Raw genomic sequence first — 14,295 nt, 5'->3', positions numbered from 1 at the left:
TGAATTATGATTCAGGGCGTTTACTCGGGTAAGCTGTGTATATGGTTGATAGATCGTTGAAGTGAATGAGGTCGGCACACATAGCATCATCATGAATCGCGCTTTTATGGATCATTATTAGTTTCGCTTGCTTATATTCATTCGGACATTCTAACCTTATCCGACTGTAGATAATAGATGTAGCATGTAGTATGTTAATGCATTTTACATCCTATTTGCACCTACAGGGCTTACGAAAGATGATTGATAACTTTCCTCAGTGTTGTATGACAATAATGCAATTGATCTATTTCTTTTCACTTTGCTCTACTGATTTTTCGCCTTGATAACCTTCTATACTCTTCTCAAATTCTTTTATTTGTTTATCTATTTCTGAAGATGATTTGAATACCCAAGCTGAAGGTAATTTTTCTGCGTATTTTGATCTAAGCTGTTCTATATCTTCTTTACTCTCACTGATAGATCTAAATAGATCTAAAGATTTTGTCATATATTCTATAGATGGTTTAGTAGATTTATCACCCAATTTCAATAAAACATCTTTGACTTTTTCTGTACTGCCATTCAATTGTAATAATCCTCTTGCACCTTCATACAGTTCTTCAGGTGATTTAGCCTTTTCCAAGAAAGATGAACTGAATTCTTCGGGTGAAGTGGATAACAAAGAAGGTAATTCAGATTTAATGACTGATTTTATTGATTCTGGTAACTCTGTATTAGATGAAGTGATTTTATTGAAGTTTAAGATTTGATAATGTAATGTAGGGTTTGAAGGTGAAATTGATTGTGCTGTTTTTAATGCTTTGAGTGCAGCAAGGTATAATTCTAGAGAATATTGAGCATGTCGTTAGCTTATACATAGCATAAAATCACATTTTCAGTTGGACTTACTTTGTCGACGGAGTATCTCATAACCAGCTAACCATGTTTCAATCCTTTCACCAGCTAGTCTTTCTAAAGGTTTCCATAATTTCAGTGCATCTTCTAAAGGTGTTTCAGTCTTGAGCAGCTGAATACCAGTTGGATCAGCATCAGGTACAGGTGGATCTGCTTTTTCACCTGATGTAGCAGCGGCTATGTTTGCGGAAAGACACGTCAGCTATGATGAGAGCAATGATCATGATCGACTTACCCTTCTTAGCCTTAGCTTCGGCTTTTTGTGCTTTCTTAGCTTGTTTCTTTCGTTCAGCTTCTTCTTCTGGACCTGTGATCGATCAATCAGATAAGTTGCGCGTTTACTAGGTTACGGTACAATCAACTTACTAATCTTCTCCTCTGTTATACTTGGGTCGTCAAATACTTTGGTATATATCTCAATAGCTGATAAAGCCCCCTTGAAGTAACCTGGGTGTGATCTGAGTTGATCTTCATATCGCATCAACCTATAGATTTGTGTTAGCCGAGCCCCGACAGGGAAAGACAATACTTACGATATATAAGCACCAAGAGTCATTCGTCTCATACAATAAGTGTGGAAATCATATTGATCATCTTCGTAGTCTTGGAAAACCTGATGGCGATTCGTATATTAGTGATAAGAAATTATTATGTAGCTTTAAGTAGGATAACTTACAGTTGCCAAAGCTTGATACCTTTTAAGTGCCATAGCTAAATTACCTTGATTTCTGTATGAATCACCTTGTTCTTGTAAAAACCATAAACATTGTAAGTCTGTCAAATCTTGAGTTGGCGTTAAATCTTTTTTAGTAAACATTGCTAATAATTCTTCTGATTTTTTGATTTCACCTGCTCTTAACCAATATTTAGCTGCTTTACCATTCAAAAATCTATCTTGACCATCTAATAATCTAGCTTTTTCCATTTCATATGCTGCGTTTAGTAAATCACCAGATCGTTTAAGGACCATTGCTTTAGCCATGTATAATTCAGGTAATGTTGGCGTATGTTCTAAAGCTTGATCTAATAATGTTAAAGATCGTGTATGATCAGGTGTAGTTTGAGATGGATGCGATAAATGTAATGAGAGGAAATAATATGCCCATAATAATACTGTAGGCGGTGATATAGAGTCTACAAGGATATGGATTAGTCTAACTCTCCTCAATGTTAGTTAAAGATGACTCACCATCATCAGAAAGAGATGCATCTTTTTCTAATTTCGCCACTATTTCCTCTACAATCTCACCAACGATCTTCATTTTATCTGAATCTGTGTATACACCTTTTACATCAACGAACAAAGATGGTACACCTCGTTCTAAGCCTTTCACGATGTATGCCTTTGCGAGTTCTCGGAATTTATCACCTAAATAGGAACATCAGTGATGGGAAAATAGACCTTGTGCAACTCCAACGACTCACCTGTTGAGTAGTCTAGAGCCAAACGACGGGGAGCAGCTGATCGAGGGAATGATTCGGCAAAGCCAGAAAGGGTCTCAAGGATTTTTGAACGGGATTCTTCGGTAAGTTCAGCAGCTAAACCTTCAAGTAAGCGTAGCATCCTCTATGAAATGTAACACAAAGTCACTTACACAGGTCAATTCCCTTATTCTGCAAGTAACCTTTATAGTATTCCAAGTTATCTGAGTTCTGCTCTAGTAACTCTTGATAGGTTTGTAAAGCATCTTCCTGTCTACCGAGATTTGCAAACATCTGAGCTGTTTTAATGATATCAGTTGACCTTCCAGCGATAGAAGAAGAAAGAAACGACAACTAACCTTTGAGTAAAGTGCATTCTCCTCTTGGACTAATGATCTTATCTTTTACACCCTGTCTCAGTTTATCTAAACCTTCTTGATCTTTACCAGCTTCAATACAGATTCTGATTACATGCAATAATATTTGAGATTTTTCTGGTCCAGTTGCACCTTCTTCTTTTAAGGTAGTCTGATAATCATTATAAACTTGTAAAGCTTCATCTAAATCACCATTAAGTTGATGTGCTATGACTAAAGCGAACCATGAAGCTCGAATTGGTGGTCTTAAAAGTAAATAGTGATGTCTTGCTGCTAATGCTGCCGAATATTGTCTAGTATGTGTCAAAAGTGCTATTGAATCTCTAATAAGTGGAATGTTATCCTATATGAATATCTTTATTAGCTAAACTCCTGACTGACCGCAGACAAATTTAATAGCTCGAACACTCACAGGATCCTGTTTTCTAGCCATGGCAAAAGCTCTACTAGCTTCATCCCAATCTTTCCTACTTTTAGCTAAGATACCTAAAACATGCCATGTGATATGACTTGTAATATCTTTCTTGATTGCTAATCTAGCCATGGCTTCCGCTTCTTCTTTCTTAGGTACAGCAGATACTGTTAACGGTTCAGGTAAAGACGAATGCAGGGTAAGGGCTTTCAAAGCGAGAGTTTCTATAGCACCATGACATTGTGATTAGTCGATGAAAGCATTCGGCTAGAATATAAGAAATGATTAGGCTTACCACCATGATTAGGGAACTTTTTCAAGATTGTGTCAGCAGCTTTGATACCTTTCTTATATTGCTTGAGCTCATATTGAGTCTGTCAGAGTGATTGGCTGTCAGCTAAATCTCCAATTCAAACATATTCAAGAAAAAGAAGCTTACTAGCAATTCTCTAAAGAGCTTAGTCTCCTTATCAGGCAATTGTCTATGTTTTGGAGGTGGATGAGCCATTTTTACTGCTTTTATATGGAAAAAAGCGAGAAGCTTAAGATTATAGACAGCTAAGAATTTTGAGATGTTAAGTGACCGCACTGACTTGAATATTCAACATTTCAGTCAACTTTAATCTTTCGGAAAGACGCATCGCATAGAATGGTCAAGTGGAATAGCAAAGTGATCAATCTATGCGGTTCGAATAACCACTGAACAGTAAATATTATCAGGCTCACTTTATAATGAAGGATATGTCCCGCTTACCCCGCACTAAAAGGAATCGGCTAAGGCTAATAATGTTGAACACTATAAACAGAGAGAAGGTCAGTTAGTGCATACCAAAACACAGCAATATATTCGCATGTTTATCGTTCATAATCTATAACAACACTTCTTAGCATACGTAGCATTCACTGAATATCAGAAAAGAACGCAGTACTTCAAGAAAATCCAACGAACCTTTTCCATGACTGAATAAGCGACCTTAGCAATCCCTTTAGCTGTTTGCGTCACCCTCAACCGACTTCGCATCAAACGACAAAGGTGTAGACTTGATGTTATAATCAATATACAAAGCTACTTGATCAGTTTCAATTCCCATTCAGCTTCTTGCTTGAATTATACTGTTGACATGGACGAAACCTCTTCATCAAGATCACGAGCTTCTTCTGTAGGAAATACACAAGATGAAGATGAACAACCTAGAAGTATTGCTTCTCTGCGTTCGAGATTCGAAAATTTAGCTGCTGCCAATGGTCCGACGGCGTTGAACGGAATGTCCAAATCTGCTTCGGGAGGTAGAAATGGATACACGCCGAAAAGTAGTGTGGATTTAGGTAAATCAGCTAGCTTGGGTCTGAATGCAGAAACCAATGGCTTGAAGGTGAGTCTCACTAAATACCACTCATGGTTAACCTTCAAAACTTACATCCGGTGTAGCCTGTGATGACATCAAGACCATCTACCCCTGCACTCACGTCTTCACCTCCTCAAGCACCTGCTGCCAAACTACCTCCATCAGCTCCGCCTCCTAGACCTATCACCCCCAAACCGTCTTTGTCTACGACAAACGGTCAGTCAGCTATTACTCCTCCGCCTAGACCGACTACCCCTAAACCCACTATCACAGCAAGCAAACCACCTGCAAACTCCCAATCCGATCCACTGCCGACCGATTCATTACTCCAGCCTTCCGTGTCATCTGACCAAGCTCAAAATCAGCATATTGCTACTCCGCTCGCATCGCGTGCAATCTCATCCGGACCTATACCTACTTCTCCTAAACCCGCTCGACGATCTGCGCCCGCTATTCCATGTAAACCTAGCTCAGTGATAATTACCCCAACTGGGTCAGACGATGATCAGCAGCAAGAGGATCACATATCGGTCAAATCACTTCGTGAACGATTCACTATCGGAAATAACTTAGCAGCGTCTTCATCTACAGCCTCTCTACCTCGCTCGATATCGGCTGATGCTACTAGACCATCTGCCCCTGTCATGACTGCGAAACAAGTATCTGCGCCTACTATAAAGCGCACTTCAACAGACGGAGAAACTGAAAGGCCAGTAATCCTGTCACCTACCAACGAGTCTGAAGTTGAGCTTACTCTGTCGACTAAACCAGCAGTCGATGATGCCAAATCCCAACATAGACCAGCACCTCCTCCACCAATATCACGTACTGCATCTCCAGCTCCTGCGGCACCAGATAGATCGCATAAGCCTCCGCCTCGTAATACAGCTAGCCCTGCACCTATCATTTCGAGCCCTGCTTTACCGCAGGATCCCCCAGCCACAACGCAGAAACCCACACCACCATTATTGCCTCAGCGCAGACCTACGATAGTCTCGCACCAGATACCGGACCCAATTCAGACACCACCGCCAATACCCGACAACAAACCCATTATATCTCCTGCCCTAATAGCAGGCTCGTCGTCTTTGAGCGATACCGGACCTGGACCTCCAGGACCTCGGTTGCCTACTCGCGCTCGTGCCAATACAATAGGGAAGACAGAAAACGAAACGATTCCTTCTTCTGCAAATCAGCCCCCTCCGCCTCGATTACCTGCTCGTACTACAACCGTACCTCCTGGTGGCGTAGCACCCCCACCCTCACACCCTTCTTCGCCCGCTAGAAGCAGAGACAATACCAACGATCTACCACCCCCACCACTACGTAGTGCTCTAATGCATAGTGCGTCAATATCCTCATCATCACCGCCTCGACGTCGAACAAACTCTACTGAAAAGGAGAAAGAAGAGAATTACTCCGAGGATGAAGACGATGAGGTGGACAATGCTACACCCATAGCCGGACTGTCGGCCGCTGCAAAACGACTGTTGGATGATTTCCCCGATTCAACTGAAGCAAATCGACGTGCACCAAACTTCAAGCCTGACCTTCGCATCAAGGATTGTCATCATGTATCAGCATTTGCAACTTTCGGCAGATATGTTTGTACCGGTGCCCATCACGTTCGGGTCTATGATACTCAGCTGAGTGATCAACCTATCATGACTGTTGATCTTAAAGATACTGGATTAGATCACAAAACGAAAGAACCCAGAGTTACCGCTATGTGTTTCCGACCCGGAGCAACTCTAGCAGAGGAAGGTAGATATTTATGGTGCGGAACCAAAGATGGGCATTTGTGGGAATTAGATATATCAACTGGAACAGTAAGCTCTAGTAAAGCATTTGCCCATACATCTTCTATTGCGCATATTTTCCGACATCGAAAAAATCTCATTTCGTTAGATGATTCTGGGAAAATGTTGGTTTACGAAATTAGCGATGTAGAAGGTAAATCAGCAAATTTGATTAGGACGTTAAGAATAGGAGAGAAATTTACTTTTGCAAAGATGATTTGTGGTAAACTATGGACATCATCAGGTCCTGCTATCAGATCAACCACATCAGCAAGCACATCAAAAGGACCTACAATAAGGATATATGACCCTTGTGCAGAAGGCAATATGCCACCTGCAAAAGTAGCTTTCACATCAGAATGGACAGGTGCGGTAACCTCTGCGACATATATACCATTGGAGGGAGATAAGATATATCTCGGTCATGAAGGTGGTTTCATTTCTATATGGGATATGACCGAGTTCAATTGTTTACAAGTGCTGAAAATTTCGACAAACGATATATCAGCTTTAGAAGGTGTAGGTGAAAGATTATGGGCTGGAAATAGAAAAGGTCAAATCAGTGTTTATGATGTAGGCCAGAAACCGTGGTTGACCATCAATCACTGGATAGCACATTCGTGGGTAATCAACTTGTTTCGACCAAATCTTATACTGACCAAAGCGTGGTAGAGATATACCTATACAGATTTTACTAGTCGACCCTTATTCAATAGAATATTCCGGAAGATATACCTGTTGGTCATTTGCAAGAGACTGCATGAGACCTTGGGATGGTCTGCTATCTGTAGATTGGATTGGTAAGTCCGTCATGAGGCAGTGGGTATAGCTCGAATGCTGATGTTTCTTCACAGACAAACAACTTGTCTTACGTCAACCTGACTATTGCACGTTCCGAGACATCAAGCTCTTAGTCTGTTCATGGAATATTGATAGTGCCAAAACAACCGATCTCAGTGGATCAGAAGCTAATTCACGATGGCTAGAGGAATGCATCAATAGTGTTGATTCGCCTGACATTATTGTCTTTGGCTTCCAAGAAGTGATCCCGCTGACGGATAAGAAACTTACTGCAAGTGAGTTGATCTTGTCCGAACTTAGAAGTCAAGTTAAAAATCAGGTGCCTGGTGCTAACCATTATTTGTGATGACAGAAACCCTTTTATTTAAAGGCAAAAATAAAGATTCCTCTTCAGCATCAGATAAAGTCTCACATGCTTATCGACAATGGCTAGAGAAGCTTACCCAAGCAGTCAGGATGGCAAGCCCTTCCGATACACAATATGTAAAGATTCACTCCGAAAATTTGGTCGGTTTGTTCACCTGTATATTTGTCAAGAGTAGCGAAAAGGATACCTTGAGAGATCTTGATATAACTACTGTCAAGCGGTGAGTCAAGTATCACAGCTTTCCGCACTTTCTTCCAACGTTTCATCATGTATCGCCTCGTGCTGATAGTCATATCTTCATCAAATTATAGAGGAATTGGAGGTATCTACGGAAACAAAGGAGCGATAGTATCTAGAATTGTAATGGACGATACCTCGATCTGTTTTATCAATGTTCACTTGGCTGCTGGGCAGTCCCAAAAGGCGTCGAGAAATGCCGATTTAGCTGCTATAATGGAAGATAAAGCTATTTTCCCAGCTTCAGGTGAGGAGATACCTTTCGTGCATGGCGGTAATGGTACAGGTATCTTGGATCATGAATTGGTAATACTGAATGGAGATCTCAATGTATGTAGGAGAAATTGACAAGTATTCCTGGGATGACAACAGTCACTAATGATCTCTCATGTGTAGTACCGAATTGATCAGCGTCGTGAGAACGTTATATCCTCTATCCAGGCTGGGGAATTACCATATCTACTCGAGCATGATCAGCTGAGAAAGGAGATGAGAAGTAATCATGCTTTTAGATTAAGGAGTTTTGAAGAAGCTCCCATCACTTTTGCACCTACTTACAAGTATAATCCCGGTACACATGACTATGACTCGAGTGAGAAACGGAGAATACCAGCATGGTGAGTTGTTAGCTGAATATTGAACGACATATAGCTAATCGTTGAATCAAACTAGGTGTGATCGAATCTTATACCGTAAATCACCGCATATCAAACCGATTAATTATCAACGATATGAACCAACTGTATCTGATCACAGACCTATATCGGGAGGGTACAACATAACTTTGAAAGCTGTCGACACACTTAGAGAGATGGATGTAAGACGCGAATTGGCAGCTGAATGGGCAGAAAAGGAGAAAGGGATGTTGTTGTCAATGGCCGAAAAGTTTGATCCTTACACTTGAGGATATTACAACTTTGGAATTTCAAGATGATATCATTGTAGTCTTTATTTCCTGTAGCCTATAGATGCCTTTGTATAATGCTCATCATAGACAATCATGCACGACAATCGTAATCGCTATGACGATCAAAGGATATGATTGATTGTATGGTGAAAGTGGAGGTGAATCAACCTGAATCACCCCCTTATTCATTACCGAAACAGGAGTCGTCGTCATGTTGATCATCAGCAACTTCCCATGTTCTCATTAGTCCAAACGACCATACAGAATAGCATATCATACTATACATATAAATAATATAACATCTATCTTAGTCCCAATTTATGTGGACTAGATACCCCTACTTGTTTTTGTCACTTATCATATAATGTCAAATGGATTAAGGCAGGAACTCGGAAGATTATCAATTCAACAGATATCATCTAACAATGGGAATGGGAATACATATGCAAATCGTCCTAGAGACTCAACTATAGCAAGTGAAGGTGAAGCAGTAGACATCTTCAATTTGTATGGATCAGGTACAACGGAATCGCTTGATGGGTCTGGACCAGAAGATGTAAAGAGAGATAGTTGGAGATCTTCACAGAATTCAAATGGTTTTACTTCAAATGTAGATGGAAGTGAGATGAGGGATTCGACTATTGGTGTAGCTTACGGTAGTCCCTTAAAGTATCAGAATGATGTTAATGGTGCTCGAAATGAAGATGGAGGTGAAAGGAATAGAGAATCTGAGATTAGTTGGTCAGGTCCAATGAATATGTTAAGTGCACGAAATTCACAAGATAATGATGAAGAAATTTTAAATGGTGTTCAGAATGATGATGAAAGGAGAAGATATAGTGAAAGATCAATAGGTACACCTGATATATCAATAACTGAACATATCAATCCAAATTCTAATCCAAATTCAAATCTTAGTGATCATCATCATCATCATGATAATAACCAAGATTTAAGAAAACAAAGTTTAGTTTCATCAATAGCTTCTTCATCTTATCAACAACATCAACATGAGGATACATCACGTCTAAGTCCACAAAGACCAAAATCAACTAATTCAAGAAGGACAAGTGGTAGTAATAATGGTATAGATATAACAAGAAGGAATGGAAATGGAAGTAATCATAGTAGTGCAAGTACAAATACAAGTATAAGTGAAATCGGTAATAAGAGTCAACATTCTGTTGCTGGTTCAAGTCAATATCCGGGTGAAGAAGATGATGCTTTTATGGTTAGGAATACGTGTGAGTTAAACTTAATCCCCTTCATGCTTTTGTGCTTCGCATGAAGATTGGGAGGATATAAGTTAAGCGCAAGAGAATGCAGCGGGATAGAGTAGGAAGTCAAGCCAAAGATCATCGAAGGAGCCATTCACGGCGAAAATTTCGAGTATAGCTGTCCCAATTTTTGCTCATGCTAATGCTTGTTCTTGCTTGCTTAGACGCACGGCTTGAGAAAGAAGGTGTACATGGCGATGGATGGGATCAAGGTGTTGAGCGAACTAGAGGCGGACCTTCCATGTCAAGTGGGAAAAGAGCGACTGTTTATCCAGCGACTAAATCAAGTGACATAGGTGAACAGGAAAGGCAATATTTGGCTAGTTTAGATAGGTAAGTTGTATTAAATGTTTCCACTGATGGTTTGCAGGACAAGCTGATCACAATTGCGTTGCATTCAATAGGTACGGATTCGTCAATGATCCCCATCGAAATAGATCAGAGAATAGAATAGCTTTAATACCAAGTTCGCCATTAAAGCAAATACCAAAATTACCTTCTAAATCACCTTTGGAAGGTAAACCAAAAGTCGAACCTAATAATTCTTTGATACCTTCAAATGATTCTGGACCTTCAGCTAAACAACCACCATCAAGTCCAAGATTAGGTGGAAATGAAGAATTGAAAATAAAACAAAAAGAAATTGAAAGAGTTGATAAATGGGGTAAAATGATGTCAATCAAGAAAAGAGATAAAGGTGGTAATATATCTGAATGGAATTGGTCTTCAACAACGAATATAGATAAAATGAATAAAAGAATATATAAAGGTATTCCAGATAGATGGAGAATGGCTGCTTGGTGGACTTTGGCTCAGGATCATGAGAATAAAGGTAAAGGGAAAGCCAAATCAATTGAAGAACTACAATCTGATTATAGGGTAAGCACAAAATCTTCCATAAAATTGAACTAGCATATCAAAGAAAAAGATTCAGCTGACAGAGTCCATATCATGTTAGAATACCCTTGATTTACCTTCGACCTTTGATGTGCAGATAGACTTAGATGTACCAAGAACTATATCAGGACACACGATGTTCGTCACTCGTTATGGTGCAGGTCAGAGAAACCTTTGGCATGTTTTGCATTGTTTCAGTCAAGTATGTGAAACTTGTGGCTATGTTCAAGGTATGGGTCCCATAGCAGCTACTTTACTATGCTATTTTGATCCAGAGGTAAGTGGCTCATTCTGGATTTCGACAAATGGCCTTGACCCTTTGCCATTTCGCTTGGCATCATCCCATCATTGTTTCTGTCCCACGGACCAGTCGTTAATTCTATTTATCCTCTCATAGCGCACTTATGCCCTACTCGTCCGCTTACACGATGACTACGGTATGCACGATATCTTCGAACCGGGTTTTCCAGGTTTATTGGAAGCGTTTTACGTGCAAGAAAGGTTGATGGAATGGTTAATGCCTGATGTATATCAATCTTTCGTAGGTATCCTAACATATCCTGATGATTGTGATTATTATCAGCAAAATTCACAAAACTGATAATTATACTTTTATCTATCGTAGCAACGCAATATGATATCTTCTTCTTCTTGGGGTACGAAATGGTATATAACGTTATTTGTCAATACTATACCTTTTTCTCAACAATTACGGATATGGGATGCTTTATGGTTAGATGGTAGGGACGTTATGATAATAACTACTTTGGCTATATTATGGTCGTTTAGAGGTCAGTAGAAATCCTTTCCCCTTCTAATTCAGTGAACTCTCTTCCTCCAATCACTCCACTCACCGCGAGGGGTGCTTTTTGAGGTAAATTAGGCTAATCATCCATTTTCAGATCTACTATCATCACCTAAAGCGACATTCGAATCTATATTATCTTTATTATCATCTTATTTTGTTATCGAAGATGAAGATAGTTTAATGAGATGGATAAGAAAAGTTATAAATCAATCTGATATAAGAACAAAGATGAATCAATGGAGATTGGATTGGCATGAATTAGTTAAACAAGGTAAAAATCATGAAGCTTTGTTGTAACACGTTATACTGTGATACCTATAGAGAAGGAAGGACACGGAAGGACTTTGTGATTCTAAAAGAATATCTATGTACTCGTAATAGCTGGATCTATCTATCTATAAGTGCGAATTATCAGTAAGTCATACAATGTTATATTCTATAGAATATTCGATGCTTCATATGCGTTATGACATGTTGTACAAAGACAACGAAACATTGCAAGAAGTGAAAACGTCCAATCAATCTTTCATGCTACTTCAATGAAAAAGTACAATGGACTTTTGATGTACAAACTACTGAAAATGATAGTTTGACACGTTCCATGAACCTTAACAAACTAACAAAATACTCGTAGCTAAAATACCTAAATACAAATACGTTCGGCAAACGACTTGAATCCAATCGCTTCACTCATTCTTCTCCATATCTGACTCTTTTCTCGCTGCTGATTCTACCAGATTCGTTAGGCTCAATATTTTCTTCGATGACTCTTCTCCCTCCTTCACATTTCCTTTTATACGTTTGTTCGACACCCAATTGGCCATTGTGGTCGTTTTCATTCCCGTTCGTATTTGATCTCGATTTTCCATTCAAAAGATTCCTAATTTCCTTTTTTTGTTGATTATATCCAGAGAGAAGATCTCTATATCTTCTCTCGCATATCTCTTCTGATTCGACTTGAAGTCGTGCGAATGCCTGTGTTATACTGTTAAGATCAATTTCTATCTTGGCCAGTCTACGACTAAGATTTCGATTCGTAAGTTCCAGTGTTTTCAATCTTAATTCTTCGCATGGATTTTCACCTTGACTTTTGAGATGATTTCCATCTATCTGTAACATCTCTTCGTCTGGTTTATCACAATTGGCAGGTTCAGCTTTATCGTGCTGTACCACATTGTCCTCCTTTATACCATCCTGTCCCTCTACCATCGTCGAGTCCCTAATTGAATTTCGATTGAGATTTGAGCCTTGGTTCAAAGGTGATTCGTGAATTATGTTTTCTTTTGTAGAACCGAGAATTTCCGTAAAACCTTGATTTGGTAGATGATTGTGAGGTAGAACATCAGCACTATTACCTAATATAAAATGTCCAGCAGAAGGGTTGGATTTAGATCCCTTTGGTGTTGTACTTCGAAAGGATAAAACATGTTGACAATCGGTTCTATACGGTTCTGTTTCAGTTGGGTGGTATGAATAAGAATAACATAGATTGAAATCGATCCTGTAGTCTATAGGTACACTGGGTCTGCTATGTAGATATGTATAACCTTGAGATTTTGCATATTTGTTGCATTCATGCTCGATGTCCCGAAATTCCTTTTTATCTTGTAGCAATTGTTCAATGAATGCAATGTCGGGCGTCTCGCTGAATGCGGGATAAATTGCTGAACCCTCGTGTACGCTTTCTGCTTCATCTTGATCACTGACACTATCGTTGTCGACTACTTCAATACTCTCCTGATCACGATCGAATTCGTCTAACGGTGGTTCGGTATAACTGATCTTGCTGCCTCGTAATGCTTTGGGTTTGTTATGATGCTCTTTAGATACTCGTTCTGTGATTCGATCATGATAAAGCTGACTTCTAGTTTCATCGAATTGGTATATACCGGAAGAATCCTCGTTGTGTGGTAGTGGCAGTGAGGTGATTTTGAAAAGAAGTATATGATTACAACCTAATTTATTTTGCCAAAGATTTGTTGAGTATTCTGAACAACTGAAAGTGAAATAACCAGATTTTCTCTTGGGTATACCTTTTTGACTAGGTAAATAGCTATATCCATGACCTGCTGCATATTTGACCAATTCATCTACAATTTCTGAGTAGCCTTTCGTAGCTAGTTGTTTCAGAAACGAGGTTTTGGGAGCTTTGCAATGATGGTGCTTCGAGGGCATAATAAGGGCTTTAAGCAGACTTCGAAAACTGAAGATCCAGAATTTTATACAAGATTGATTGGGGAGGATGATGTCGAGATACGAGATGAATTGGATTTATGATATGAATATGAATTTTGTATCTATGCTACTTGAAGAACTGCAAAGAATGAAAGACAACCATCAGCTTTACAACTTGGTGGAAACAGTAGTACCAAGGAGGATCATTGAAGTCGCCTCAAAACAGATCGCAAATGAGGAGGAATTGTTACGTGCTCTATGCGGAAAGGTTTCCCTTCAATTGGTGAATCTCACTTACCTATAATCAACCAAATTGTAATAAACAATTTACACACAATTTTAGGGATCTAACTTCAACAATAGCAATGGTATTGATTATCCCAGAGTAAACAGAGAAAGATTATGTGAAACTGTAAGATAAATAGAGTAAAGAAGGAGTCTTGAACAATTTGATTCACATTTTGATGGAAACTTGATGTTTTAACTTTGTTTTGTCAATCATCTACTCTATCTGATTGCAAGAGGTGAGGTCATCTCAGGCCGTGTGTGTACATTGATAACCGAATCATAAAT

General features: G+C 39.3%; 4 protein-coding genes across 4 annotated transcripts; 2 read left to right on the top strand and 2 right to left on the bottom strand.

Moving 5' to 3' along the window:
* Positions 1-286: 286 nt before the first annotated feature.
* On the bottom strand, positions 287-3,616 carry L201_005747 (uncharacterized protein; the record flags this gene model as incomplete). Its single annotated transcript, XM_066221476.1, has 13 exons — positions 287-825; positions 892-1,074; positions 1,133-1,204; positions 1,264-1,382; positions 1,431-1,510; positions 1,574-2,031; positions 2,087-2,266; positions 2,323-2,436; positions 2,493-2,618; positions 2,679-3,039; positions 3,109-3,332; positions 3,404-3,482; positions 3,548-3,616. 13 exons carry the CDS (start codon positions 3,614-3,616, stop codon positions 287-289), a joined length of 2,604 nt encoding a protein of 867 aa, XP_066077573.1.
* Positions 3,617-4,229: 613 nt separating this feature from the next.
* On the top strand, positions 4,230-8,562 carry L201_005746 (uncharacterized protein; the record flags this gene model as incomplete). The annotated part of the gene is made up of 8 exons (XM_066221475.1): positions 4,230-4,481; positions 4,538-6,873; positions 6,926-7,053; positions 7,108-7,329; positions 7,407-7,641; positions 7,733-7,988; positions 8,055-8,275; positions 8,331-8,562. The coding sequence occupies 8 exons, from the start codon at positions 4,230-4,232 to the stop codon at positions 8,560-8,562; spliced, it is 3,882 nt and encodes a 1,293-aa protein (XP_066077572.1).
* A 367-nt stretch (positions 8,563-8,929) lies between these two features.
* On the top strand, positions 8,930-11,844 carry L201_005745 (uncharacterized protein; the record flags this gene model as incomplete). The annotated part of the gene is made up of 7 exons (XM_066221474.1): positions 8,930-9,809; positions 10,007-10,175; positions 10,247-10,721; positions 10,801-11,016; positions 11,137-11,280; positions 11,365-11,530; positions 11,642-11,844. The coding sequence occupies 7 exons, from the start codon at positions 8,930-8,932 to the stop codon at positions 11,842-11,844; spliced, it is 2,253 nt and encodes a 750-aa protein (XP_066077571.1).
* A 393-nt stretch (positions 11,845-12,237) lies between these two features.
* On the bottom strand, positions 12,238-13,722 carry L201_005744 (uncharacterized protein; the record flags this gene model as incomplete). The annotated part of the gene is made up of 1 exon (XM_066221473.1): positions 12,238-13,722. The coding sequence occupies one exon, from the start codon at positions 13,720-13,722 to the stop codon at positions 12,238-12,240; it is 1,485 nt and encodes a 494-aa protein (XP_066077570.1).
* Between the last annotated feature and the right edge of the window lie 573 nt (positions 13,723-14,295).

The sequence above is a fragment of the Kwoniella dendrophila genome, chromosome 7, assembly GCF_036810415.1.
Source record: "Kwoniella dendrophila CBS 6074 chromosome 7, complete sequence".
NCBI classification, from domain to species: domain Eukaryota; kingdom Fungi; phylum Basidiomycota; class Tremellomycetes; order Tremellales; family Cryptococcaceae; genus Kwoniella; species Kwoniella dendrophila.
Note: the sequence above shows the minus strand (reverse complement) of the source record. Positions and strands in the feature narration are given on the sequence as shown.